General features: G+C 39.4%; 1 protein-coding gene across 2 annotated transcripts; it reads right to left on the bottom strand.

Moving 5' to 3' along the window:
* Positions 1–512: 512 nt before the first annotated feature.
* On the bottom strand, positions 513–26,412 carry MED1 (mediator complex subunit 1). 2 transcript variants are annotated; one of them, XM_037140599.2, is made up of 17 exons: positions 26,191–26,412; positions 23,912–24,018; positions 19,364–19,442; positions 17,781–17,835; positions 17,544–17,676; positions 16,796–16,824; positions 14,402–14,473; positions 13,364–13,438; positions 12,667–12,740; positions 12,214–12,303; positions 11,095–11,206; positions 10,461–10,585; positions 10,114–10,232; positions 9,043–9,244; positions 6,714–6,809; positions 6,494–6,599; positions 513–4,905 (listed from the first exon to the last, which is right to left on the bottom strand). In XM_037140599.2, exons 1-17 carry the CDS (start codon positions 26,213–26,215, stop codon positions 1,677–1,679), a joined length of 4,728 nt encoding a protein of 1,575 aa, XP_036996494.2. In that variant the 5' UTR covers positions 26,216–26,412; the 3' UTR covers positions 513–1,676. The 2 variants fall into 2 exon arrangements, with proteins under 2 accessions (XP_036996494.2, XP_053529153.1); XM_053673178.1 differs by lacking the exons at positions 17,544–17,676; positions 19,364–19,442; positions 23,912–24,018; positions 26,191–26,412.
* Between the last annotated feature and the right edge of the window lie 1,097 nt (positions 26,413–27,509).

The raw sequence follows: 27,509 nt of genomic DNA, 5'->3' as shown, positions 1-27,509 counted from the left end.
AGAGACAGTCAGGGAAGAAAGCCAAAGCTGATTTTCCAACTCTATGCTAACTCCAACCTGCAGAAAGAGCTGAATATAGAAATCTTCTTCTTCAATATCTGATGAAGTCACTCCATTTATCACAAACATACACAAATCGATGACCTGGCTTTTTGTTGTTGTTTTGTTTTAATCCAGAAGAGTTGTGCTGGGGACCGTGCCCCGTCCTGCTGATACAGATCCTGAATGGAATCATCAGGAATGGCACAGTGCAGGTGTCAAAATCAAAGTAAGGCCGCAGAATTTTGAGAGGACCCTCCAAATACTGAGAACTTGTGTTGCACTCAAACGGTCTCCTGGATTTTTACATTTATGAGAAGGGCTTCTTATTTGATGTGCCCCAGAATCCAGACTCAGACCTATTCCTCCATAAAGGTCCAATTGTGTTGCTACACAGTAGCAAGGGTTTATTTTCATGCCCACCTAGTATTCCAGGCCCCTTTCAAGTGAGCTTGAAATTGTTTTAAGTGAACTATGGCTGCAATTTTTTTTACTGTTTTCTCTAAGGGAGCATGAGTGATTAAGGTCTGGACTCCTCCTTGTGAAGAGAAAGGAGCCCAGCTCTCAGGAATGGCATCAGTTCTCCTACAAACAAAATGCTGGGGTGTGGACTTTTGGCACATTGTGGAAATAGGAGAACTATTAATTCTGCAATGGTTTTCATGCCACTCTGGGTCAGGGAGGCTGTCCCACATTAAACATTACTGCATCTGAAAACATGTTTACATCCCCAAAAGCCAGCCCAGATTTTTTTTGTAAAGGAAAAAGAGGCTATAAATCAATGACTTCTATAGGGAGGTAACTCCTAATATTCCTATGTTTGAATGCCATGAAAAATCTTGAAAAAAATACCTTTTGGTTTTTCTCTTTAATGTCAAAGGGGGGCTCTGACTAATTAGGCTGGGCTTGATGCTATAGCTACAAGCTACAAGCTACAAGCTCCCTACAATCAAATAAGCCTTGGTCTTTTCACTCCCATCATTTTGACCCTGAACCTCACAGAGTTAGAAAGAAATACTGTATAAAAACAGATAAAGGGTTAAAATATTACAAATAAATAGCTAAAATTATCTTCCCTCCCCCAAACACTCCTAAGAAACAGACACCAAACATTACTTAAGTGTCCAAAATAACCAAAGTCCTTCATTTGTCCATGCCTCAAATGGACAGCTACCCAAACAAAGGTGAACAACCTTCATGCAAATGCATCAAGGAATGTATTGCTTTTTCATTTTCTGCCCAGCCCTTCACATACATGCACTAAAATTGAGTTTAAAACATGGCCTAAAAATGGAAAGGGAAGAAAAAAATATATATGAGTATTTCCCACAAAACTGTTTCCCACCCTTCCCTTTCCCTATGTCCCTCCCACCCCCTCCCTTTCATAAGCAAATATTTTAACTTTTTTTTTTTCTGGCCAAGGAACAGTGATTCTTAGTAATCAAACCCTAGAATCAAACCTATGATCTCTCTAGTAGGGTTTGGCTATGTCTAATTCACCCAGCCTAGTGTCAAAGACATGCCATTTAACATTCTTAAACATAAAATCAGACCTGTCTGACTCACCCTCTGTGATGGTTTGCCTATAAACTTTAGTTTTTCTCTGGCCATGTTTTTTGTCTTAAAAACTAAGGTTCCTAATTGCCAATCAGGGCCACATCCATAAGATCATCATCTTCCTCCCCAATCATAAAGTCAGGGCTGAGCCTTGAGGGCCTGTCTGTGGATAAGATTGTGTTACTTGTCATAGACAAGGACTGGTCTGAAGAGATGGGTGATTTAGACCAACTCTCTGGCTTCATGCTATGAGATTTTTTCTTATCTCGGTCTTTGTCCCGATCCCGATCTTTGTCTTTTACTCTCTTCTTTTCTTTTTTGTGCTTCTTATGCTTCTCTGTGCTATATTCTGGAAGTGGTCGGATACCATCATCTGAGCTGGGACTGTTCTGATAAGATTTCTCTGCTATGGAGGAGCCTGACTCACTTTCACTGTCCAGATTCTGGGGAGTATATGCTGGTGACTTACTGTGGCTGGGAGAGCCACGCTCATGCTTTGGAGTGGAACCACTGATGAGTGGAGAACCATAGTTTTTGGAAGAGGCCATCTGAGGCCTAAGCCCTTCTCCACTACTTTCCCCAGGTTTCTGCAAAGTCACTTTGGCTTTAATGCTGGGGGATCCCCCATCATGCTTGCTGATGATAATTTTTGCCACACCCGTGCTCCCTACATTTTTTGACTCTGAAGTCTTCTTAGATGAATCCACTGAGCCCCCTGATGAGGAAACCTTTGATTTGTCTTTATCACTTTTCTCACGCTTGCCCTGGAACTCTCCTCCTGACATGTTATGTTTGGAGGACACAGGATGGCTAGAATTTGTGCTCACCCCCATCTGGCCATCCATTGGATCTTCACCTCCAGGGCCACTGGTGACAACCCCATGCTTCAGTTTATCTATGACAGCTGTTAAGGATGGCTTTTTATTTCTGCTGGGAGATTTCCCTTTGGAACTCCCATGCTGGTTCTGAGAGGATGACATGGAAGAGCCACTTGAGGAAAAGGAAGATGATGATGCTGTACAAGAATTAGATGATGGGGGAGTTTTCAATGAGCCTGAGGATCCTAACCCTGAAGATGACTTCATGCCAGTGCTTGAACCAGTTCCAGACATATGAGAACCACCAGAACCGGAACTGATAGGGGACTTGGCTTTAGAGGATGGGGGAGTCCCAGGAACAGGCTTCATTGGAGAAGCAAGCTTATCAGAGCCTCCAGGTGGCCTCGAATGAGAAGGGGATATGTTTGGTTTACTTAAGGGATTCATAAGTGATGATGGCTTTCCTTGAAGTTTCATCTTGGTGCTGCTGGAGCCACTGCTTAGTCCATGCTTAGTAATGGGAGAGGAGCCTGGCTTCCCCCCAGACTGGGATGAAGTTTTGGACTGGCTAGACCCAGAAGACCCTTGGCTAGAATATATACTACTACTTAACTTTGAACTTGATGAACCTTCTGATTTACTGCTTTTCATCTTGCCTGAGTTGGAAGCAGAAGAGGAGGAAGAGGAAGAAGAATGGCTGTGGTGGCCTTTGCTGCCTGAGGAAGACACAGAACCACTGCTGGCATACTGACTATGAGAAGAGGGCTTGCCCACCATCACAGTTCCCTTAGGAATCTGAATAGTGATTTTGGGGATGGGTGGTGTGGCAACACCTGGGGGAGTCTGGGACCTTCCTGAACTACCTGGAGATTTGGATCCACCTGTACTGGTAGGTGGGGTGAAAGGTCGGTTAGAACTGTGAGACGGGGACTTTCCCTCAGTGTCTGCCTTCTTCCGCTTTGGAGGCTTATCTTTGCTTTTGCCATCATTAGAAGGGGTCCGACTGCGCTTCCCTGGTTTGCTATCTAATCCTGGCCCTGATAGACTACTACTACTGGTACCATTGCCTTCCTTTACTCTCTTTTGAGTCTTGTCTTTCCCTAAGTCCCCCGTGGTCAACAAAGGACTCTGACTACCACTGTGATGCTCTAAAAGATCTGCAGAACTCAAGGCCTTACCAGCCACTGCTATAATACTGAAATCAACTGTGTCAGCTTGGCTGTTGCCTTTAAATTTAGTCTCCCCATTATCACCTCCAAGCATTGGCACCCCCAAAGTACTTAGTGTCTGAGATGTAAATCCTTTAAAATCATCATTATCTCCACTTTGGCTGCTTTCATCAAAGTATTCTTCACCAAAACCACCTTGGCTCTGGCTGTTCAACAAATCAGGATTGAAATCTACTCCATCAGAAAAAAAATGATTGGTAGGAGAGTCACTACTGGGGCTTCCAGCAGCATCTGCAATAAGGTCAGCTGGATCAGTGTATGGATTTTCATTATTATTGGTTTGAAAGACATCAGGGTCAAAGAGGGCACTCTGAGAATGCCCAGAGCTTGAAGAATCTCGAACAGGGGTGCCAATGGGTGGGCAATCATCGCTAGTGCTGGGAAGCTTAGAGGCTTCTTCTGCAATGTCTGAAAGGATATCAGTTACATCTGGGCCAATGCTGTCTGAACTGGATAGTCGGACCATCCTTTGAATACTGGGCTGGGGGTGAGGTACTGGTTGTGGGTAAGTTGTCGGGGGAGTACTACACTGGCTTGGAGCTGGAGTGATGTGTGGTGTATCCAGTGTGTCGGCTGTCATGTTGACATCAAAGATAGGGTTCTGTGAGTCAACATCCATTGAAAATAACTCCCTCTGAAAGTCATCTTCAGTCTGGTGCTTGGGTTTGTCAGGTAGTAATCTTGATGACTTCTTCTTCTTCGTCTTGTTGCTTCCCGAGCACATTTCCATCCGGGGTGAGCCGGAAGATGAGTTCTGCCTTTCTAAAGGACTGCATCCATAAAGGGTTGAGAAATCCTGGGCAGGATTATCTTTAAGAAGGTTCATGAGCATCGGGTGGTTCTTGGTGTTGCCGGCCATCGAAGAGACAGGTGGCGGCGTGTGATGAGGAGGGGTCGGACTCGAGCCAATGGTAGACCCCCCGTTCCCTGTGATTTGCAACAAACTGGTAAGAATTGGGTTCTGAGACACCTTGCTGAAGTCCTCCCCATGGCCCACCGACTCATGCCGATCTTTGATGCTCATGCTCATATTAAACAAGGTGGTAATGGGACCCCCCGGAAAGGTGTTGGTTGGTGTAGTGGTACCACTCATTGGGTTGTTGCCTGTGGTCATGCCATACCCTGGGCTGCTAGCCGGGGGCAGGTTCTTTTTCACCATGTCTTCAACTGTCTCTGCAATGAGGGACAGTGCTGGGGTGTCGGCCTGAATGGTTTCAGCCTTCCTCCGAATAGCCCTCATCGTCACAGGGATGGACATACATCTGTTAAGATAAGAAGGAAAAAACAAAGTTAACATTGCACTAGTTGTTGAATGAAACCAACTTTTCATTAGGAAAACAGGCTTTAATTTTGCCTGAGATTCAGATCTATCATCAGAGGTTTGCAGTAATGCAGTTTTCAGGTAAGGCAAGAGACCCCACAGGCAGTAACAGTTCTATGAAATGCCAGAGCTTTGGGTATTTATTCTAAAAGAATATGGACCAATAGATAATCGTCGGCCTTTTTTGAAGCACCACCAAAAACAAACTAACCATAAATGAGAATCCAAATAATTAGCTATTATAATGAACCAAAATTGGTAATAATTAACTCATTAAAAAAATGCCCTCCTTTTGGAGTTTTACAAATAATTAAATGGGATATACATTTATCTTAATGGACCAGTAGAAAAATCTCTTGACCCATCAAGTTCTAAACCTTAATGGCTTAGATCACCCGAAAACTGTACTGTGTAAAGTGCTGCTATTGGTATGGAATCTTACTTATTTTATATATATATATATATTTTTAGATTTTATTTATTTTTAGAGGGAAGGAAAAGGAGGGAGAAAAAAAGGGAGAGAAACACCAATGTGTGAGAGACACCTAGACCGGTTGCCTCTCTCATGCCCCCAAAAGGGGACCTGGCCTGGGACCCAGGCATGTGCCCCGACTGGGAATTGAACCAGTAACCTTTAGGTTTGCAGGCTGGTGCTCAATCTACAGAGCCACACTAGCCAGGGTGAAATCTTATGTGGTTTTTTAAAAAGATTTTATTTCCTTTATTTTTAGAGAGGGGAAGGGAGGGAAGATCAGAGGGAAAGAATCATCAATGTGTGGTTGTCTCTCACATGCTCCCTACCAGGGACCTGGCCTGCAACCCAGGCACATGCCCCAACTGGGAATCAAACCAGCAACCTTTGGTTCGCAGGCCAGTGCTCAATTTACTGAGCCACACCAGCCAGGGAGAAATCTTGTTTATTTTAAAGCAAAGCACTGTTTAGGTTATAAATTTCTTTTTAGAAACCTACATTTGAAAACATTTTGCTCTAGAACATGTCAGCAACCTTTCTTACAGGGCCAGTAACAGTTTAGACTTTTGAAGATCATGTGGTTTCTGCCAAACTACTGTGCCATCTTACCTCAAAAGCAGCTACAGACAATACGTAAATAAAACAGACATGTGTTTCAATAAAATTTATTTACAAAATGGTCCTAGTACCTGCTCAAGAAAAATCTCACAATTACATATTAATGTTTCTGGAAAGCTAACTGGCTTAATTATCTTCCCACACATTGCCACTGACATGTTACATATGTTAAGAAATGACAGAGAGGATAAGCGAAAAAAAACCTACATCTTATTTCTGCACTCTCCCTGCTAAAAGAACACTAACACCAGACCTCAAGTTACCTACCTTACTTCCCGTTACTCTCATAATATTTAAAAAACCAAAGCTCATATTGCTTTTGAATCCAAAAGCAGAGAAGGGTAAATTTGAAGCAGTGACTAAGTGCTTTCCTCCTAAATTTCCAATTCATCATTATATACCTCTTACTGGGATTCTGATGGAAAAGGGCCAGTGCTACCTTTGAACAACTTTGGCAATGAAGTCATCTGTGCAGATGAGTGCATCTGACAGCCCCTTGTAGAGTTTACAGCTCACATGTGTTGAGTCCTGCACATCCATTACCACTAAAAGACAAAATATACAGGAGGTACTTGAGATCGATTCAGCTTCTGACTTGTCAAAAAGAGATCAAGACCAAACTGCTGCCATGAGAGGTGGCAGCCACCCACACAACTCACCACACACCAGGGAGTCATTCACAGGATGCTGAAAAGATACGCTGAACCGGGACTCTGAGAGGGGACACACTTCAAATTGGAGGAGCCCAGGAGAATCTAAAAGACAAAGAAAAGATCATAAAATAATCAACCAAATAACAAGACCTGAGACAAGTAAATGATAATCTCTAAGTGTAAAGAATGAAATTTTTTCCCTTGGAAGCTGGAGCCTGTACCTGTTGGGGACTGCACTGTGTGGTTTCTGACATTGTAGTCCCAGGAGAGTAAGCCCTGAAAGGGATTGGTAAGTCTCCCTGGAAATACAGGTAAAAACACAGGTGGCAGACATGATTGGACTCTAACATTGAAGGTGCCCTGGGAATCAGGCCTGATGAATACATTGTATCCTTTGAAGCTTGCTCTGCTTTGTTTTCCATAGCCCTAGTGACATAAACCAGATGTTTAAGCTCAAGGCATAAGGAATAAACTCCTTACCCCATGAAACATGTCTTAAAGACCCTCTGGCCTCAGCATGACTAACAGACCCCGACCTGTGTGACACATCTCTGTGTTCCTTCAATTGTTATCTATAGATAATACCTGTTTTGTATGACTGTAGCCTTTCTGACATTGTTTGATGAACTATGCATGTATACACCTACACATACCATTCCCAATAAAAGCCATTTGGGAGAAGAGCATGGGGAATTCTCCACTGGAGGGAATCACCACCCACTTTCCCACCGGAACAGTAAGACTGTGTCCAGGGCAACTTATTTCTCAACCACAGTGGACAAGAGGAGCACTGGGGGCCACAGTTCTTCCCATATATACCTACTATATCATCCACAGCTAATAGAAGGAATCTGCCAGTTTATGTTATAACTACTCCAAAATAAAGTAGTAACTAAATTTCAATTTTCTAAAATGAAGGCATTTACGGTAATCCCTAAATTGTTAAAGACCTTGACAGATATAAACAACTTGCCTTAAAAGTGAATTCTGAATATAAGTATGGCCAAGAGGAGTTCCTCATTCTATTTGATAAGCAGACACCTAGAACAACTGCCATAAGCCCTGCTTTCTATCAGTGTTTGCAGCTGTTAGCGGTGCAACCCGTAATCTGTTGAGCAGGGATACAGGGCTACAATCTAAAACAATATACTTAAGCCAAATACACACGTATCTGTCATCATACACTCCTACAGCAAACATGCTGGCAGCACAGAGATAAAGATCACATACTTGCTTGGCAGAAAGCATCTCTGTAGGACTAATTTCATAACTAGCTTTAAAAAACTCACTTTTAGATGCCCTGAAGCTATTTGGAGAATTCTCCTAGATTTGAATTCATGAAATAGAAGAGCCATAAGCACACTTGTGTTTGCTTTTCTACAATTTCAAATTGTGTCTACAATTTCTCATTTCTAAAGCAATTCTTATTCCCATTAAAAATGTCTCCTGATTTACCTTCCCTGTTTCTTCTTGCCTACCATTTGCATTGATATATCTCTATTACTGAAGCGCTTTACAACTAAGGTAAAAAGTAACTATGGTCAACTAGAGTAGCCAACATTCACATCAAAGCTTCCAACAGCAAACTGTTGGAAAAACACCAGCATTCCAGAATCCTGGGAGAAAAGAAAGGGGCACAGGTTTCACTCCTTTTTAAACTATAGAGTTAAGTTCTCAAAAGAATAGGGAAATATAATCAGGACTGAAAGCATTGTCCTAACAACCTAAAATTAAGATATCAAGAAGTCCTCTCTTCCTATAGCATCTGAAGTTCTAATTTATATTCTGATGCAAGGTTCAGGCCCTTAGCTACCCAATTATGTCGCTGTATGCAGAGAAAGAGTATCCACTGCAACACCCCCACATCCCCCCAAACACAGTGGTTTCCAAATGCCACTTTATAGGTTGGTTCCATCAAATTATTTGTGGAGCTTAAAGTAGATTCCCAACACCTCCCACTGAGGTTCTAATTCAATTCATGTGGATGTGGAAACCAAATAGCTGTATTTTTTAAAGATCTTATTTATTTATTTTTAGAGGGAAAGAGAGGGAGAAAAAGAGGAAGCGAAACATTGATGTGTGAGAGAGATGCATCAATCAGTTGCCTCTCACACACCCCAGCTGGGGACCTGGCCTGCAACCCAAGCATGTGCCCTGAGTGGTAATCAAAATGGTGACCTTTCAGTTGGAAGGCCAGCACTCAATTCACTGAGCCACACCAGCCAGGGCCAAATATATGCATTTTTTAAAAGTTCTACAGGCAATGTGATGGGTCACCAAATTGGAGTTTTCAGTTTACAGCTACCAGTAAGTATATCAAAAGGAAAGGCAGTACCTTCTTTCAGAATAGTTCTTTTGACACAGCTTCCAATTAGGGTATTATAGGCTACTTGGTGTCTGATAAGATTTAGAATAAGAGGAACCCGGCCAGGGTGCTGAAAGGTGATTTTGCTAACAAGGGTTCCCTGCAGACTCCTGCCGTCTGGAAGAGGAGCATCCTTGTTGAGGAAGTAGCAGTGCTGCTGACCTGGAAGAGCCTAAGCAAAAAGAACAAAGGAAATTAATGTTACTCACCCACTGTACTCCAATCACAAACTATCCTAAAAAAAAACCCCAGTGCCTCAAAACTCAACAGCAATTTCTTGGTGAATAAAAGAACCCCACTGTTAATTCTTTGGTTAGCTGGTGTTATAAATGCCACATACTCACTTGGCCAAAAAGGCTCTTTTTTTGTAAATGTTCTGCTAGTGTTTCCTAATCTAGCTAACATAAAAATTACCTCAGAAATCTACATAAAAGAGGTTCCTGAACAGTTAGTAACATACCTGTATTTTTATAAAATACTCTACATTTAATTAAAATGCAGCCAGACTTCCGCCAAGATGGAGGTTATAGGTGAAAACATTGTGCCTTCTCGCACAACCAAGTTTAAAGACAACAAAGTTTTAATAAAATGTAGCCAGAATTCGGGAACTATTACTTTAGTCTACACTATCACCAAACATTCCAATAAACTCAAGTACAGATAAGGTTTTGGAACTTTCCTTAATTTATTCATTCTAGCACTTTCTTCTCTGTACTGGAAGGACCTTTCCAGATTATAAACTCACAGGACTTGAAAAAATTAATAAGAATACCTATTTACAAGCTTGTAAAAGTTCAAAATACCATTAAAAGAGTTTCATCTGAAATTTCAACAATGAAATGTATGTTGTTTCCTGACTGAGAAGCTCATGTTCTTTCTTCGGTATGTCCCAGAGATTTCTGTAATTTCCTGCCTGACTGAGGAAATAGGATATGATCCAGCAGTCCAAAAGTAGGTTATCTGACCTCAGTAATTCTATAAGGGAAGATTCAGATCTTAGGTCCAAACATAACTTACAATAGTTTATGGGGCCTTACTTACAGCATAAAATCGCATGTTGTGATTCAAAGGTACAGGATCAGGGTCTTTCGACAGCTCAAACTGAGTGATCAGTTCATAGAGGGGCACATAGATTGGTTGAGTTTCAAACAATGGAATTCCTGGGGAGAAAAAAGGATCAACATAATAATCACAATAAGATCAAAATGTTGACAGCTTAGTTTTCCTTCATAACTTCTACTTTGTCCATTTATTCAAAAAGTACTTCAGTACAAAACACCATGACATTTATACCCATCAGTACTTTTTTGAGGCTTTCAAGACTGAAAGAGGTCTAAGTTTGCTTTTCGCATTCATAACAAGATTAGCTCCTGATGCTTAAAACTCACCTGTGCAGTTCTGAAGTTTCTGAACAAATGCTCTAGATACTGGTATTGGCTGGGGAAATTTCAAGAAGAAACAGGCAGGAAGATCAACACTGTTGGCACTGGTGATTGAGGAGAAGGAGGGGGTCCTTCAAACAAAAGTGGAGGGTTGGATTTTGACTTGATATGAAAATGAGAAAAATCTCAACACCCATTCTTAGACATGTCTGATCATATAAACATATGCTCACAAAGCCTATCAAAACTCACTCTTTGAACTTTTTTCCCCCAACTATGGAACATCCTATTTGTTAACCCTAATATATCTAATCAAATGTCTATTATAAGACATGTGCTCTAATTATCACTCCAACATAACTCCAAATCAACATAAGTCCCATGAGAAAAAAACGCAGCAATCATTAAACCAGAGGAATTAGCACAGTTCTCTCAGGACAGAGAATGTGTTCTATGAGCAGACTTTAGAGAGGGATATTAAAATAGACATTGAAGAAAGAAATTACATGAATAAAACAAAAAGCCAATCTCTAGAAAGTCAGGTTAGGAGAAATCAAGTGAAAATAACAGTTGTTTCACACTGGGCTTGAAGTTGAAAAAATGGACATTGCTATCCTGAAATTAATTATATCTGACTTACCATTTGTTATCAACTGGATGTGACCCCATAATTAATGGTGCAATTGGGAGTTTATACATATTAGATGTTCCTTCAATTGTCACTGATACATTCATGCCCAAAGATCGAGGAACTGGGAATAAAAAAGAAAAAGGGTATTTTTCCAAAGTAACACAAATTATAAGACAAGGATCTTAATATTAAAAAAGAAGAAAAAAAGACTAACTAGGCTAACTTCTGTATAATTTGTCAGCCTTATTTTGTCTATCAGATACTTTAATACCTATATAACTTAGAAATGCAAAAGTTACCTTTCTTTAAAAGATTTATTTTTAGAGAGAGAAAGAGGAAGGAAGAATACGAGGGAGAGAAACATCAATGTGTGACAGATACATTGATTGGTTGCCTCTCTCACACCCCCAATTGGGGATAGGGCCCACAACATGGGTATGTGCCGTGACTGAGAATCAAACCATTGACCTTTCAGTTCACAGGTCAGTGGTCAAACCACTGAGCCATGCTGGCCAGGGCAGAAGTTACCTTTCTAAGCAACCATATTTCTCTCTGTGTGTAAATAAAACAAAAGCAAAAAACAAAAAAACCCAGAAAACAATGCAGTCCAAGGAAACAATTTTTACTGATATTTATTCTTTTTCTCTAACTTTAGAATGTATTTAAATAAAATTATGATTATAGGATAATCAATGAATGAAGTTACAAGGGCACCAAATGAGACATTAGGGCATTTCTCATTTTGTTTTAGTGTATTTAAGTGCAAACAGAAAATAATATACATTGTTGTAATTCTTTAGTAAGTTGGCTGATTTCTTCACCTTTGAAGTAATGATTAAAGGGATTTTTTCAAGTCAGGTGGTTTATAACTTTTCATTTACTTATTCCACAGCAGCACTTATTAAGCTTTTATTATTATGTATGTATATGTATATACACATATGTAGATAGGTATGCATGTATGTGCGTGCACACGACTACATCAGGAGCAAACTTTCGTAGGGATGGCAAACTTACTACAGAGTAGCAAACCAGAAAGTGCAAGCAGGGCTGGGCATTCACATTCTTAAAAATACTTTTTAAACATGGAACAAAATCTTCAGTTGTTTTACAGAGCTAAAGTCTTACCATTATTCTCATGCAAGACGATGGGAGATGTAGTCTTATCATCCAGTAGGTCAGAAGGAGAAGCATAGTACTTCAAGTTCATTAAATGGCCTATGAAAAATAACATTTACCACTACATCTTCATCAGGTAAAATATAAATAAAGAAAAACATTCCCATTTCTATATACCTATATACAGGGAAATAGTTTCACGGATATAAGACTCATGCTCCAAAGCAGCTTATAAACTATACTGATGCGTAAGTATTGATTCTAGGAGCAACAATTTACTTCACAAGTAAAAAAGTAAAATTTAGTGAAGACAGGTGTTAATTACCTTAGAAATCATTACACATACAAAAATTACTGGTGATTTTCTCCCTCTGCTTTTATAAACCCAAAGTAAAATTTTAAGCAGTGACTCCTAAACTAAAATTAGACATTTTTCTAAGTAAGCAAAATAGGATCACATACCCCCACTTCTTGGAGTGAGATAGCCAACACTTCCATGAAGAATCTTATCTAAGGGACCAGCGTTGGTTGCTTTCCTGCAAGACAGATGACCTATGATTGCTTGTATTTAAGCCCTGAAGGTATTATTGCACCCTGCGAAAATGGGTTCAGCTCTTAAAAGACTTAGAGTAACGACCCTGTCCTGTAATTGTGCATATAACAACTGAATTTCATATTCAAAGTGAAAGGATTATTTCTGAGTATACAGCAATATATAATGTGACAAAAAAATCACTATTATTATTTATTAGATGGGAGGCCAGGTTTGACAAGTCTTAAGTTAAAACCTAGGGAATACCAACCAACAACTTAGGGATACTGAAACTCAGAAAATGGAATGCAGTCAACATTTGAAAAGTGAAAGGAAATGCACAAGATGTATAATGTAGATAAAATGTAGATGTTATAATAATGTATACCCATTATAGAGATACACACAGTGTGTGTGGGGGAGTTAGGTTTATAGTTGTGAGTGCGTAAAACAGTTTATTCTTGTATTATTTAATAATTATTGTATTATTTTCCATACAAACAACTAAAAACCTACTTTTGCCCAACCCTGTATAATAGGACCCTGGCAACAACCCCCTATGTGAAAACCTTTAGGAACAAGGTACCCAGAGGGTTCATACAGAACCGCCACCTCAGCCAGTCTTACCAATACATGACTGCCATTTTAGATAGATCCTGTTCTAAGGATTGCAGAGCCAAGTACATTTTAGTCTTCAGTTTGCTAAAAGTAAATAAGAACAAGAGTTAAACAGTTAAAATATATACATACATACATAGACACAAACAAACAAATACAAAAAGACTAGAGTGCAAGTCTATATTGGAAGCAAGTAAAACAGCCATTAAAAAAACATTTTAAAAGGTTTTTTAAACCCATAGTGGTCTTTCAACCCTGGCTGGCATGGCTCAATAGATTGACCACCAGCATGTGAACAAAGGGTTGTGGGCCAGGTCCCCAGTAGGGGGTGCTCAAGAAGCAACTACATATTGACGTTTCTCTCCCTCTCTTCCCCTCTCTCTAAAAAATAAAAACTAAAAAAAAATTAAAAATAAATCCATAGTGCTCCTTCAAAGCTAATTTTTATCCCTATTTAAAAGAGCCAAGTATACTTTGGTTTCTCTTCAGATTGTATAAATCTTTCACCTTTTTAAAAGAGCCAAGTAGATTAACAGAATCCTGTGTACTATAAAAGTAAAAATGACAAGCCAGTTCTATAGAAGTAATTTCTTTCAGCACAGAAATCAATGTTGAAGACATCTCAAGGATTATCATCTTCTTTCAGTATGATAATCCATCAATGCAGATACTATTTATTTAAAATACGTTTAGGATCCTGGTTCGATTCCCAGTCAGGGCACATGCCTGGGTTGCAGGCTAGTTCCCAGCAGGGGAGGCACGAGAGGCAACCATACATTGATATTTCTCTCCCTCTCTTCTTTCCTTCCCCTCTAAAGATAAATCAATAAAATCTTTAAAAAATAAAAATAAGTTTGTGTTAAACTTAATTAAAAAAAAAGAAAAAAGCTTTAAAAAAACATTGAATTAGAAGCTGAGCTATAGATTGTCATTATTAGACATCACAAATAAGATAAAGCAGAAGACTTGTCATATTTCTAACCACAAAATAATTTATAGATATACACTGATTTTTCCAACAAAAGCGAAGCAAAAAAAAATACTTACTTGTCTCCTGGAAGGTTATAAAGATTAACAAGACCCTTAAGGTGCTTAGAAAATTCATCAAAATTTTTTTCCCTGCAAGGAATTCAGGGAAGGAGAGAGAGGAGGAGAATAAAACATATAATTACTACTTAATCTTAACAACAAAGTGCCAAAATCATGGCTATATCAAACTAATTTTCATAATTTGCTGTACTCTTTTAGCCCCAGCCAGTTTTCTAGAATCGATCAAAAGTAGCAAAAGCAAATAAAATGTTTTTATTTCTCTGTCCACGTTTTCTGGGGAAGGTGCTAATAAACAGTTTAAAATATAATTAAAAAGGCCTGATAATTTATATACTAATATGCTCCTAGGTAATGAGACTTGGTTTAAATAAATCACTTCCTTTTCCTCTGCATATATAAGTAAGAAGACCAGATGTTATGAGGATAAAAAAAAACTTTCAATTGGAGAGGAAATAAATAAATTGAGAAAATAGAACACTTGTTAGTAAATGAAAACATAAGAACAATGAGGATAAATGAACACTAGAGAGGGATGGATGACCTAGAGAAAATTTGATGGGTACTATGTAGGCAAACCACATATTCCAAAGGTCCTATGTCTAGATCTACCCTAAGGGGAAAAAAATCCCCCACAAAACTAGTACTGCCATGACTCCTGGCTTTCAAGAACCAATTAGTCCAGCTTGAATTCTTAGTCAAATAGCTTCTGTGGGCAGGCTTAGGAATCCAACACAACTCAACAATTCTCTCTGTATCTTTTTTTCAAACTTAAAAAAAGTCAGATACTTGGTCAGGCATTTATTGAATACTTACAGCTAGAAGTGCCATGAAGGCACTAAAAAGAAACAGGAACAGCAGAAAATATATTCCCTACCTTAAAATTACAATCTATACAAAATGACTAAAAATATCAGGTATAAAGGCTGAGGTTCCCACTTCCAAACATGTTCACAAATTAACTTCAGAACACCACTAGTTCATAAATTAGAACAATCTCCTACTCCAGATTAGAACCAGAAATACTGGCTTTATGGACTAAGCCAATGTCCATCTTTCTGGACTAAGGGGGGTAATATAGCTTTCCTAGAATTAATGATTCAATTAAATCATAGAAAATTTATTTTTTTATGTTGCATTATAATTTTAATTTTTAAAAAGATTTTTATTTATTCTTAGAGGGAAAAGGAGGGAGAGAGGGAGAGAAACGTTGATGTGTGAGATACATCCATTGGTTGCCTCTCCCATGTCCCCAACCAGGGACCCACCTGCAACCCAGGCACCTGCCCGGACCAGAAATTGAACCAGTGACCTTTCAGTTTGCAGGCTGGCACTCAGTCCACTAAGCCACACCAGCCAGGGCCAAACTGCAATTTTAAGAACTGGTTCAAATTTGGTGCACTTGGTTATAAGTACATTAAACTGATCACTGAGAACCTCCATATAAAATCTAGTTCCTCAATGTTACCACCCTAAGATATGTCCATGTGTCATCTGAAAACTTCACTGTATTTAATACATAAAATTGATGTAATTACTTTCTCGAATCCCCAAAGAGTTAATTCTGGGTTTAAGTATGGAAATTTCAATTTAATTCAAAGGGAAAAGATAAACCAAGAGAAAAAAAAACCATCAATTGCTAAAAGATTCATCAAACCTAGCACTACACTATGATGGGAGTATATCGCAATATGCCTTAAAAGCAAAAACAATTTTTCTCAAAATTAAAGTGAAAAAAGTTATTTTCGTGTGTAGACTCAATTTCCTCAAGCCTTCTCTGATTCAATAATTGGATGGCATTCTTGCTCCACTCAGAATTCCAAAAGCTAGATGAGTGGTTCTCAAATGAGAGTGATTGCTGCCCTCCAGGGACAGTTGGTACTATCTGGAGATATTTCTGATTGTCACAACTCAGGAGACACCACATTCAACATCTTACAATGTACAGGGCAGCCCTCTGGAGCAAAGGCTTTTCCAATCCAAGTCGTCAGTACCGCCAAAGTTGAGAAACCCTGAGCTAGACTGAATAGGGGAGGAAATCAAGCTAAGCCAATTCTGAAAGTGAACAAGTATAGACTCTGAAAAATCTTGACCCAAGAAAATAAATTTGTTCCTTAGGAAAGTAATTCCTGTCCCCACCCCCACCCTGCCTTTCACTGAATGCATTGGAGGTGACACTGATTAACAAAACTGTGCAGGTTTGGGGTTCGCATTTCTATAATACACTGTACACTGTATTGTGTATTCACCACTCCAATTCGCCAAGGAAGGTAACCTTGGATGGGCCTCAAAACCTAGCTATAATAAAAACAAATACCCAAACAAACAAACAAACAAACCTAGCTCTAAAGAACAGCATTATCTGCTAATATCATGGAATATATCTCTCCTTACCTTAGCTGCTGCACAAGCTCTGGACAGCTCTGAAATTAAAGAAATTATGTTAAAACATTAAACTACTTTAAGACCTTTGAAGATACCAATAATTTTTCTCTTATTAGCAGCACATGCTTTAGAACAAAAACATTAAAACTATAGAAGGTCCTTATTATTGAGATATCAACAGATATCTTCTTCCTATTTGGTAAACTGTGGGTTTGGAGTGGGAAATTAAAGATCAAATTATACAAAATAGTTTATAAAAGGATCAACTTTCAGAAACTCGTTTGAAATATTAGGACCTCTCTTTAATGCTATCCTTGGAATTCATATCCAATTCTCTGGTTATACACATTTTAGATTCATCTCTTTTACAGGATTTTTCAGAGACATCAGCTATATACTAGATTATCTGTCCATTTTGATTATTTTAAGTTCTTTGAGGAGAGGAACATTGTTATTTATCTCTAAATCCTCAACACCTGTAGTTCAACTGCAAGTCATGTTTGTGTACAGGAAATGGAAAGGGTTCCTCTGGTGTTTCCACTCGCCAAGGCTTTTGGATACTGTTAGAGATGGACCCACATTACTCTAAATTCCATTCTATAACTACTGATGTTGTACATGTTGTAACCCATCACATCACCTCTACAGTGGCTCATGAAAAAAATCTACACCCAAGCTATTTCAAACCCCAACAATTTTAAAATTAATGTCTCTAAGTAAACCCCATAGATTCCAGTGAAATATCGACAACACATACCACAGGATTCTCCCCATGGTGAGCCACTTTTACATCACAAAGCTGTCCTGCAGGATCTAACTGCACTTCCACATAGAACATATCTGACGTGATGTAACATTCAGTGCCACTGGCACTGAGATGAGAGCCCAGTCTAGCAGGAACAAATCAAAACAAAAATTAATAGAAGACACATAAATAAAGCCACCCAAAGTCAACACTAAGGTAAACATTTCTGCCTACAGATAGTCTACTTACCCATTCTGTCTTGCTATGGATTCCAAACGGTCAGTCATTGCTGGTAAAGATGTTACTATGAAACAGTGAAAAAAGGAAATCACGAAGGATGCTCCAAATAAAATGATATTCTTCAAAGACAGCAACACCCTGAGTATATCCATCCTCTCAAAGTGATAAACACATTCAATAGATCAAATGCTTATAATTTGCACAAAGGTCACCTGGGTAAGGGTTAGCTGTGGCCCACGCAGTAATAAGGATTAAAAAAAAAACAAAAAACCAAAAACCTATTTGAAAAACACTATTGGACCTTTGTCCTTACCCTTTTTCATTACTCATTTGGGACAAGTTATCTTTAATTTAAAGATATTTGCTAGTACTTATAATAAAGATCAATATCTTATTAGCTAGAGAGAGGGGGAAATGAGAAGTCACTATTTAATGGATACAGAGTTTCAATTTGGGAATATGAAAAGTTCTGGTGATGCCTTGACCAGTGTGGCTCAGTTAGTTGGGCATCATCACACAAAGCAAAAGGTTGCCAGTTTGATTCCCAGTCAGGGCGTGGGACTGGATTGCAGGTTTGGTCCCCAGTTGGAACACATAGGAGAAGCAACCAACTGAGGGTTTTCTCTCACATCAATGTTTCTCTCCCTCTTTCTCCCTCCCTTCACCGCCAATAAATAAAGTAAGTAAGTTCTGGAGATGGATGGTGACAATGGTTGCACAACAATGTGAATGTACTTAATGCCAATAAACTGTACATTTAAAAATGGCTAAAATGGTAAATTTTATGTTATATATGTTTTACCACAATTTAAAAAACATCACTCCCGGTGGTGGGTGTGGCTCAGTTGGTTGGAGCACTGTCCCACGGACCAAGAGGTCACGGGTTCAGGTTCCTGGGTTCAAATTCCTGATCAGGGCACACACCTAGGTTGCAGGTTTGATCCCCAGTCAGGATGTGTACAAAAAGGCAACTGACCAATGCTTCTCTCACATCAATGTTTCTTTCTTTCTTTCCTTCCTTTTCCCCCCTCCCTCCCTCCCCCTCTTTTCTTTCTCTCTCTCTAAAAGTGATGAAAAAATGTCCTTGGGTGAGGATTAAACAAAAAAAAAATTCAGCTGAATAAGGTACATTTGCAATGCATCAAAGTAAAATCTTTTTTCGCTTTCATTTCTCCCCCAAAATAGAAGAGGTAATTGTAAGTATGAATAATGAAGTTCATGATTTAAACTTTACATTTGCTTACCTGAAAACATTTGTTCATAAACACAATAAAAACCCTTTAACATTAAAATGTCCATCTTATTGAGAATTAATTAGAAGAAAACATGTTAAAAAAAAAAGAATTTCCTCTGCTATCTATAGTTACACTTCACCAATTATCTTTGGAGTCTCTATCAACCTCCAAAATAAGATCAAAATGTTATAAAAGTTCAGGTAAGAGCTCATATCTCAATTTCATAATGAAAGCCAAAACAATGCCTACCATAGAAAGCTGACCTATCTCAATTCATATATCTAGTGTAAGTGTAAAATAATCTTTCTTAAACAGCATGTTTTAAGAAATCAGCATATTTCTAAGATGATTACAAACCTTTGAGAGCTTTCTGCAACGTCTCCAAACAGCTGACCAAATGTTGATGCCCCCCAGAACTCATCACAACCCTCTTCTCCTGTATTAAGTGGGAAAAAATTTGAGGTAAAAAGTTAACCAAACCAACAGTGTTTCAGATAAACACATACATTATCCTAGTACCAATACTTCAGACTAGTCTGTAGACTATATCCTATAGTCTGTATATACTTTTGGTATGTCTATAAACTTTTTTTAAGTACACTTTTTACTGTTACTCTATCAATCCAGCCAAAGGAGGAAAGTTCATACAGTACATGGATACATCCATATCCATATACATTAAGGTAGAAAAGGTATTCCCACATCTAAAATAAGATAACTGCCCTGGCTGGTGTGGCTCAGTGGATTGAGCACTGGCCTTCGAACCAAAGGACTGCAGATTTGATTCCCAGATTCAATTCCCAATCAGGGCACACACCTGGGTTTCGGGCCAGGTCCCCAGTGCTGGGTGCATGAGAGGCAACCACACATTGATGTTTCTTTCCCTTTCTCCCTCCCTTCTCCTCTGTCTAAAAATAAATAAATGAAAATCTTTAAAAAAATAAGATAACCTTCTCCCTGGCTGGTGTAGCTCAGTGGATTGAGCGAGGGCCTGTGAACCAGACAATTGCGGTTCGATTCCCAGTCAGGGCATATTCCTGGGTTGCAGGCCAGTTTCCTGCAGGCCAGTTCCCAGCAGGAGAAGCACGAAAGGCAACCATACATTGATGTTTCCCTCTCTCCTTCCCTTTCCCTCTAAAAATAAATAAATAAAGTATTTTTAAAAAATAAGATAACCTTCACGGGGAGGGGAATTAGGAAGAATCAAAATGTAACAAATGAGATCAGCCTCCTTTAGAAGTAACTACGTGGTAAAATTTACTCAGTTAAATGGGGTAGCTCACAAGATTTAGCAATCCCCAAATCTAATCTGATGAGTTGTTTGTAATCTAAGAAATATGATGACACCACAGTCAAAGTAGATTGACTCTAAGAAACAGATTATGTAGTCCAGAAAAGGGATTCCCAAAGAGCAGAAAAAACAGCCCTGGCTGGCAGAGCTCAGTGGATAGAGTGCAGGCCTCCGAACCAAAGGATCGATTCCCAGTCAGGGCACATGCCTGGGCTGCAAGCCAGTTCCCAGCAGGGGACGCACGAGAGGCAACCATACATTGGTATTTGTCTTCCTCTCTCCTTTCCTTCCCCTCTAAAGATAAATAAATAAAATCTTAAAAAAAAAAAAAGCGAAAAAATAATGGCATAGTTTTTCTGACCCTAGCCAAGGAAGATGCTTTTCTCTGCACAACATTCCAATTCCCAGAAATGTGAACAGCTTTATGATATACGGATAGTTTTTTAGGTTTTTCCATGCTCTAAATCCATCTCCCTCTGCTCTAATTCCAACCTTACAAAACAAACATCTGATTAATAATCTGGCTTCCTTTATACCCTGAATAGACAGACAAGGGGTATATGAACCCCTCTGGACAATGAATACCAGTATTTTTGGTAACTGAAAAGACAGACCCTTTGTTTTAAATAAATTGTCATTCTGGTTTACATGTTAATCTACTGAGATATGTTAATATGTCAATTGTTGAAAACAATTCGAAGTACTGACATACCAATAAAATTACAATTTTGAATCAGCAAAAGTAAAAAGTAGACAATGGGAGTTTTGGTGACCAAACCAAGGCACTGGTACCCCCCCCAAAACAGTTCTTAGTAGCCACCTAAAATTCCTCTGTCATGATGTCTAATGACAATATCGATTATACAGAACACATTTCAAACTAGAATATGGTTGCCTTGTAGTAATAAAATGACAACCTCTGAATTCCCAGACTGTAAAAATTGCCATTCTTTTACTTGAAACATTTTTCCCCCCTGGCTGGTGTAGCTCAGTGAACTGAGCGCCAGCCTGTGAACGAAAGGGTTGCTGGTTCAATTCCCAGTCAGGGCACATGCCTGAGTTGTGGGCCAGGTCCCCAGTAGGGGCGCATGAGAGGCAACTACACATTGGTGTTTCTCTCCCTTTCTTTCTCCCTCCCTTCCCATCTGTCTAAAAATAAATAATCAAATCTTTTTAAAAAATAAAACATTTAAATACCTTTTATGCACATAATTCTGAGCCAGAAGATGTACATACATTTGTAGAATTTACAGTTACAGAAATATTTTAGCAACGTGACACTTTAATATCTGATTTGATCCTTACAACAGAACTACAGCAGGCCCTTGAATAACTTTGTCTCATAACACTGATGAGAAAACAAAAGTTGATTCCTAGCTGGGGCCACTGTCTATGTGGAGTTTACACATTCTTACCCATGTTTGTGTGGGTTTTTTTCTGGGTACCCCAGTTATCTTCGATGTCCCAAAGATATGCCCAGCAGATTAACTATCACGTCTAAACTGTCCCATTCTGAGTGAGTATGACTGTATGTGTGAGTACACCCACAATGGAATGCCATGTTGTCCACAGTGAGACATCCATAGGCCAGAGCCTATCCTTGCACCCTGAGCTGCGAGGATAGGCACTGGCCACCCAAGGCCCTGGACAAGCAGGGTGATCCTAGTTCAGGGTCTTGGGTAGACCCAGAATAAGCAGGTTGGAAAATAATTTTCTTGTTTTTACTACTATTCCTTAAATGTATGTATGGTTCACATTTATTTCGATGTTTATTTTTTCTTTTTTTTTTATTTTATTGATTATGCCATTACAGTTGTTCTATTCTCCCCCTTCATTCCCCTCCACCCTGCACCCCCCTCGATGTTTAATATTAGAAGTGTTTTGTGTCTTTATTTAGAAGTTTGGTGATGGTTTTGTGACCAGAAATATGTCCTAGGACCTCAACTCTTGGGTATGCCAATTAGCCTATGGTAATACTGGTTTTGCTATATGTCATTTTGCTTAAAGTTGTGGTTTCCAAGGACCTATTAACATTAATGAAGCACTTAATGAATGTGGAAAAGCAAACTGGTATTGTGTGCCTCTACTTTCCAAATGAGAAAACTGAAACTCAGTAATATTAAATAATTTGTCCAAGGTCATATTAGTAGTAAGTGCTGGTGTCAAGTCTAAAATACAGGGTTTTGTTTTTTTAATTTTGATTAATTTTAAGAGAACAAGGGGAAAGCAGGGGGGGGAGGGGAGAGGGGGAGGGAGGGAGGGAGAGAGAGAGAGAGAGATCAGTTTGTGGTTCCCCTTATTTATGCATTTATTGGTTGCGTCTTGTGTGTACCCTGCCTGGGGATGAAACACACAACCTCGGTGCATTGAGACAATGCTCTAGCCAACTTAGCTAACCAGCCAAAAATACAGGTCTTTTGACAGCAAAGTCAGTTCTTTTGCTAGTGCTATACTAATATGATTCTTTTAAACATTAATAAATCTATTAAACTGAACTTACTCTGGACCCAGGTAAGATGTGCGGGGAGGAGAGGGTATTTTCATTGAAGTAAACCATACATACAGAAAGATACAAGAGTCCAAAGAGATCCATGAATTAACACAAAGTAAACACACCCACTTAACCGTTGCCCAGGTGAACTGGGAACAACAGTATGAAAATACAGAAGTTTTCCTATATCGTTTGACTACCACTGGAATCACATGGATGAAGTGTTAACATCCAGTCCCCTATCCTCCCTGTCTTCCACTTAACTAAGGGATTGACATTTGGATGAATGACTCAGGAAGGGGTAGTAATGTAGATAAAAAGGGTGATGGAGTGAATAGGTAAATTAAGAATTAATTGCAGCTCTGGCTGGTGTGGCTCAGTGCCAGTTTGATACCTTGTCAAGAGGAAGCCAGTCCCAACTGCGGGTGTGTGAGAGGCAACTAATCATATTTTTCTCCCTCTCTTTCTCCCTATCTTCCTCTCTCTCTAAAAATAAATTTAAAAAGTCTTTGAAAAAAAAAAAAGAATGAACTGCAAACTCAACCCCTAGTATAGGTACAATGACAGTACTAGCTAGCTTCACATTAGTCTCCAAGAGTCTGACAGGAAGTGAAGAATGATTCTATTCCAGTCTATCATGTGTGTCTCTTATTGGTGTTTTTCTTGGCACCTTTGCCTGAAGTACCCCAGTGTAGTATAACTCATGATTAACACAATTTTATAAACCTATCTCCTTCTTAGGTACACTCTTAAAACACCTGAGTACATGGTAGCTATCAACTTTATGATAAATAAAACTAAAGACAACCTTGGCTAATGTGGCTCGATGGATTGAGCACCAGCCTATGAACTGAAGGTCACTGGTTCAATTACCAATGAAGGGTCAGAGCACATGCCTGGGTTGCAGACCAGGTTCCCAGTTGGCCTGAGAGATCAATGTATCTCTCGTGCATCCATCCATGTTTCTCTCCCTCTCTTTCTCCCTTCCTTCCCCTCTCTCTAAAAATAAATAAATAAAATCTTTAAAAAAAAAAAAGCAAAGACATAATAGCTAGTTTGAAAACTTCTACACAGGGAGCTTTGCTTATTAAATAATTATCCAAGCACACACCACAATCCTCACCATGACTTGACGCACAAGCTTAATGGTTTCACTCCAAGGTCTATTTTGGTTAAATTTTGCATGGAGGCGTTCCAACAGAGAACTCATCTTACTCAGCTTTTCCGACTCTACGATATAAATCAGAAGACATTGTTAGAAACTCTTCTTTTAAGATCTTATAGTTTTTCTTACAAACAACCCCCCCACATATCAAGAACCCAGTTAAAATGTTTCAATCTCATTCACTTCAAAACATATAAAGAATTATTTTTAATGACAAGAAGACACACAAATTATAGGTCTAATCTAATAAACACCAAAGAACAGGACTACTTTCTATTTGACCTTTTAATGAGAACCAAAAAAGAACCACCTCTAATTGTGTTTCAGGATCAGGACTATAATTTAGTGACAAGATCATTTCATGATATATATGAAATTCCTTGACAATTGTGTAGACTGTACACTTGAACATGGCCTAGTAAGGATAGTTGATTTTCAATGTGAAAATACAGACTTTCTTAATCTTTTTTCATAATTGTAAGAGATCGATTTATAGGTATTATCAAGAAAACAGGCTTTGTCATTCAGATTTCTCCTATTTGAATCCAAACTAAAACTATACAGACAGAGAAGATGTCAATATCTAAAGGATGAGTTTCCAGCAGTGGTGAGAGAAAGTTAGACAAGACTGGATCCAGAACTAAGTGTGTAAACAAACCTCCTCCACCCTTAAACCCTCTAATTCCTGTACAGCTTAGTATCAGCAAGGACCTGTGCTAAAGACCACTGGCAATGTAAAGACACAATATGCCTGGCATGACATCTGTGAAAGGATGCGGATAAGTTAACACAGAAATAAATATCACACGAAGCAAAATGACATATGCCCTTCAAAACAAAGATACAGCATGCTCCTCCTCCAGGGAGACTTCCCTTCCTCCTCTTCTTCCCCTCAGGTGCGTTGTTAGCCATTCCTTCTTCTAAGCTCCCAGGGCCCTGCTTTTGCTTCTGTAATTTGTTTCCTGACCCTAAGCAGTTCAGCTGGCTGACTTCTACTACTTCTGTAACTTTCTAAATAAACTTTATTTTATTTAAAACAAACAAAAAGCAGACACCCATTACTAATTGAAATTTAAAAGGACAAAAGTTAATCAGTTGCAGGAATGCTACAGAAAAGGTGTCACTGAAAAAATAAAAATAATGTCACCAGACTTAAGGCAGTGACAACTTCTAAACCCAGATCCGAACTCCTTCCTCCAATACCCTCATGTTCTGGGTAATTGTTTCTGGGGCTATTTCAGCCAGTTTATAGTTCTGGAAACATTTCTGGGAATTCCCACTTTCAAGACTCATTCAATCAAGCACTATTTTACGTGCAGGGGGATTTGGCAGCGAGCAAACTAGACAAAATTCCTGCCTAATTTTACATCTGTCATTCCTCAGCACCCAAGGAGCAAATCTTTCTTCTTTCTCCACTTTAAAACATATCCCTCTTCTTTTCCTTGAGAAAGCCGATGACAAATATCTTTATATTAATTCTCAAATCAAACACTTTTTGAGCAACTATTCATATCCCAGGGAATGTACAATGATAAGTAAGGCAAGGTCCCTGATCTACAGAGTTTAGAATAAAGTAGCAAAGAAAAAAATACTACAGTGAGCTGTATTTGTAACAGAACTATGTCCAAAATATTGTGAAAGCGTTTAAACTGCAGTGTAGAACTTTGGAGAATCAAAGTAAGGTTCCACGGAAAAGTTGTTTTCAGTTCTTGAGTTAGTCCAGCCACTGAAAAGATGAAAACCAAACGCATTTTTTAAAAATATACGATAGTACAAGATCTGAACACGGTGACGCTGTAGGGAACCGCTGGCTTTCAATATCACAGGGACCTAATCATTTCACTCAAGCAAAAACACCCTCCAGTACTTTGATGAACAGCTCTGTATTATTGTTCTTATGTCATTATTCAGACGTCTCCTCTAGAACGATGTATAAGAATGATTTTATATTCACTAGCCTGGTCTTCCATAATTTTAGGATCAAATTCCCTGAGGACCAATAACTGCCCCTATCTAAGCAGAACATTCACAGAAGTTGGGAGCCCCCGTCACCCCAAAGTCGGAGCTCTCCACCACCAGGGAAGGCAATCAAAACCTAAAACTCACACAAATCCCGCCTCCTGGACTCTACATCCTCCGGAGAGTGGCCTTCGCGAACGGATCCGACCCCAGCTCCTCTCAGATTGGCTCCCCCCAGCTGTGTCGCGCCCCCCTGCTTTTCCCTTCAGTTTACTCACCCTCGGTTTCCCCCTGAGCCTTCATCCTGACAGTGGGGAAGGCCTGAGTCCTACACAAGAGGATAAGCCGTCCCCCACCACTAACGGAGGAATCAAGTTAGTTCGGGCTCCCAGGACGCAGAGCACCAGTACTCCCCACTTTTCCCAGGAAGGCTCAGTCTGAAGTCCCTGGCGGCAAGAAGAGAAGGGTGCTCCCGGCCGCCGCCATCTTCCCCAACGGAACTTCCCAAAGATCGCGAGATTAACAGTGATCCTCCGAGACAGAGGAAAAGGGAGGTGGACCAAACTATCGCGAGAAAGGAATACTGCTGTTCTCGGGAGATTCTACTAACCCAGCTTTCCCTTAGATTTCGGTAGTCTCAGACTTAGGTAGGTTTGGTGGTTGATAGGTGACGTTGGTCTGTTGTTCTTGAGACTGGTATTTTGTGTGGGTGGACCTGGAGAACATTAAGCTAAGTGAAATAAGCAAGTCAGAAAAAGAGAAATAGCATTATATTGCACATATAATGAACAAACTGCAATATAATGAACAAACTGAGCTGACAAGGAAAATGGGACAGACTCCTAGATGACAGCTATCATCTGTCATGACAGCTAGGTGGAGGGGGGACGTGGGAGTGGCGAGGATAGGTTAGGGAGTGGAGGCATTGAGGTTAGGGAGTGAAGGTATGGACAACAGTGTGGTGATTGCTAGGGGAGGGGATATAAGGGGACTAAGTGGTAAAGGAGAAAATAATATAATAAAGATTAAATTTACGCCCTGGCTGGTGTGGCTCAGTGGATTGAGTGCTGGCATGTGAACCAAAGGGTTGCCTGTTCTATTCCCAGTCAGGGCACATGCCTGGGTTACGGGCTAGGTCCCCGGTAGGGTACACATGAGAGGTAACCACACACTGATGTTTCTCTCCGACTCTTTCTCCCTCCTTCCTCCTCTCTATAAATACATAAATGAATGAATGAATAAACGAACGAGTGAATGAATGAATGAATAAATAAAATATTTTTAAAAGAAGGGGAAATAGGCAAATTTTAATAGGGATAATAAATTATTGTAACTTTAGTTAAATAGTTTCTTCATATACAGCTTCAATAGAAACTTTCTGAGCTGCTTTGGGAATTTAGAGGGAAACCATAATTATCACTTGACTGATCTTCTTGGGGTTCATTGATCTGCCCTGACTCCCTGTCCTGGGAGGTCATGCAAATAAACTAAATCATGCAATCTTTGTTTGTTTTTCAGTAGAGTGAAGCAGCCCTTATTTTACAAAAACACTATTCTCACCAGTTTTGGGGCCAAAGCATGCAGGTGAGAGTAGATT

The sequence above is a fragment of the Artibeus jamaicensis genome, unplaced genomic scaffold (assembly GCF_021234435.1).
Source record: "Artibeus jamaicensis isolate MK-2021 breed Jamaican fruit bat unplaced genomic scaffold, CSHL_Jam_final contig_1998, whole genome shotgun sequence".
NCBI lineage: Eukaryota > Metazoa > Chordata > Mammalia > Chiroptera > Phyllostomidae > Artibeus > Artibeus jamaicensis.
This window is presented reverse-complemented; position numbering and strand designations above follow the sequence as displayed.

Excerpts from the sequence above, each read along its gene's own strand:
- MED1 (XM_037140599.2), bottom strand. The coding sequence starts at position 26,215 with ATGAAGGCTCAGGGGGAAACCGAGG. Across the intron at positions 17,677-17,780 it reads TCCATAGCAAGACAGAATGG|ACTGGGCTCTCATCTCAGTG; the intron begins GTAAGTAGACTA and ends TGTTCCTGCTAG. Across the intron at positions 11,207-12,213 it reads CGTCTTGCATGAGAATAATG|TTCCTCGATCTTTGGGCATG; the intron begins GTAAGACTTTAG and ends TTTTATTCCCAG.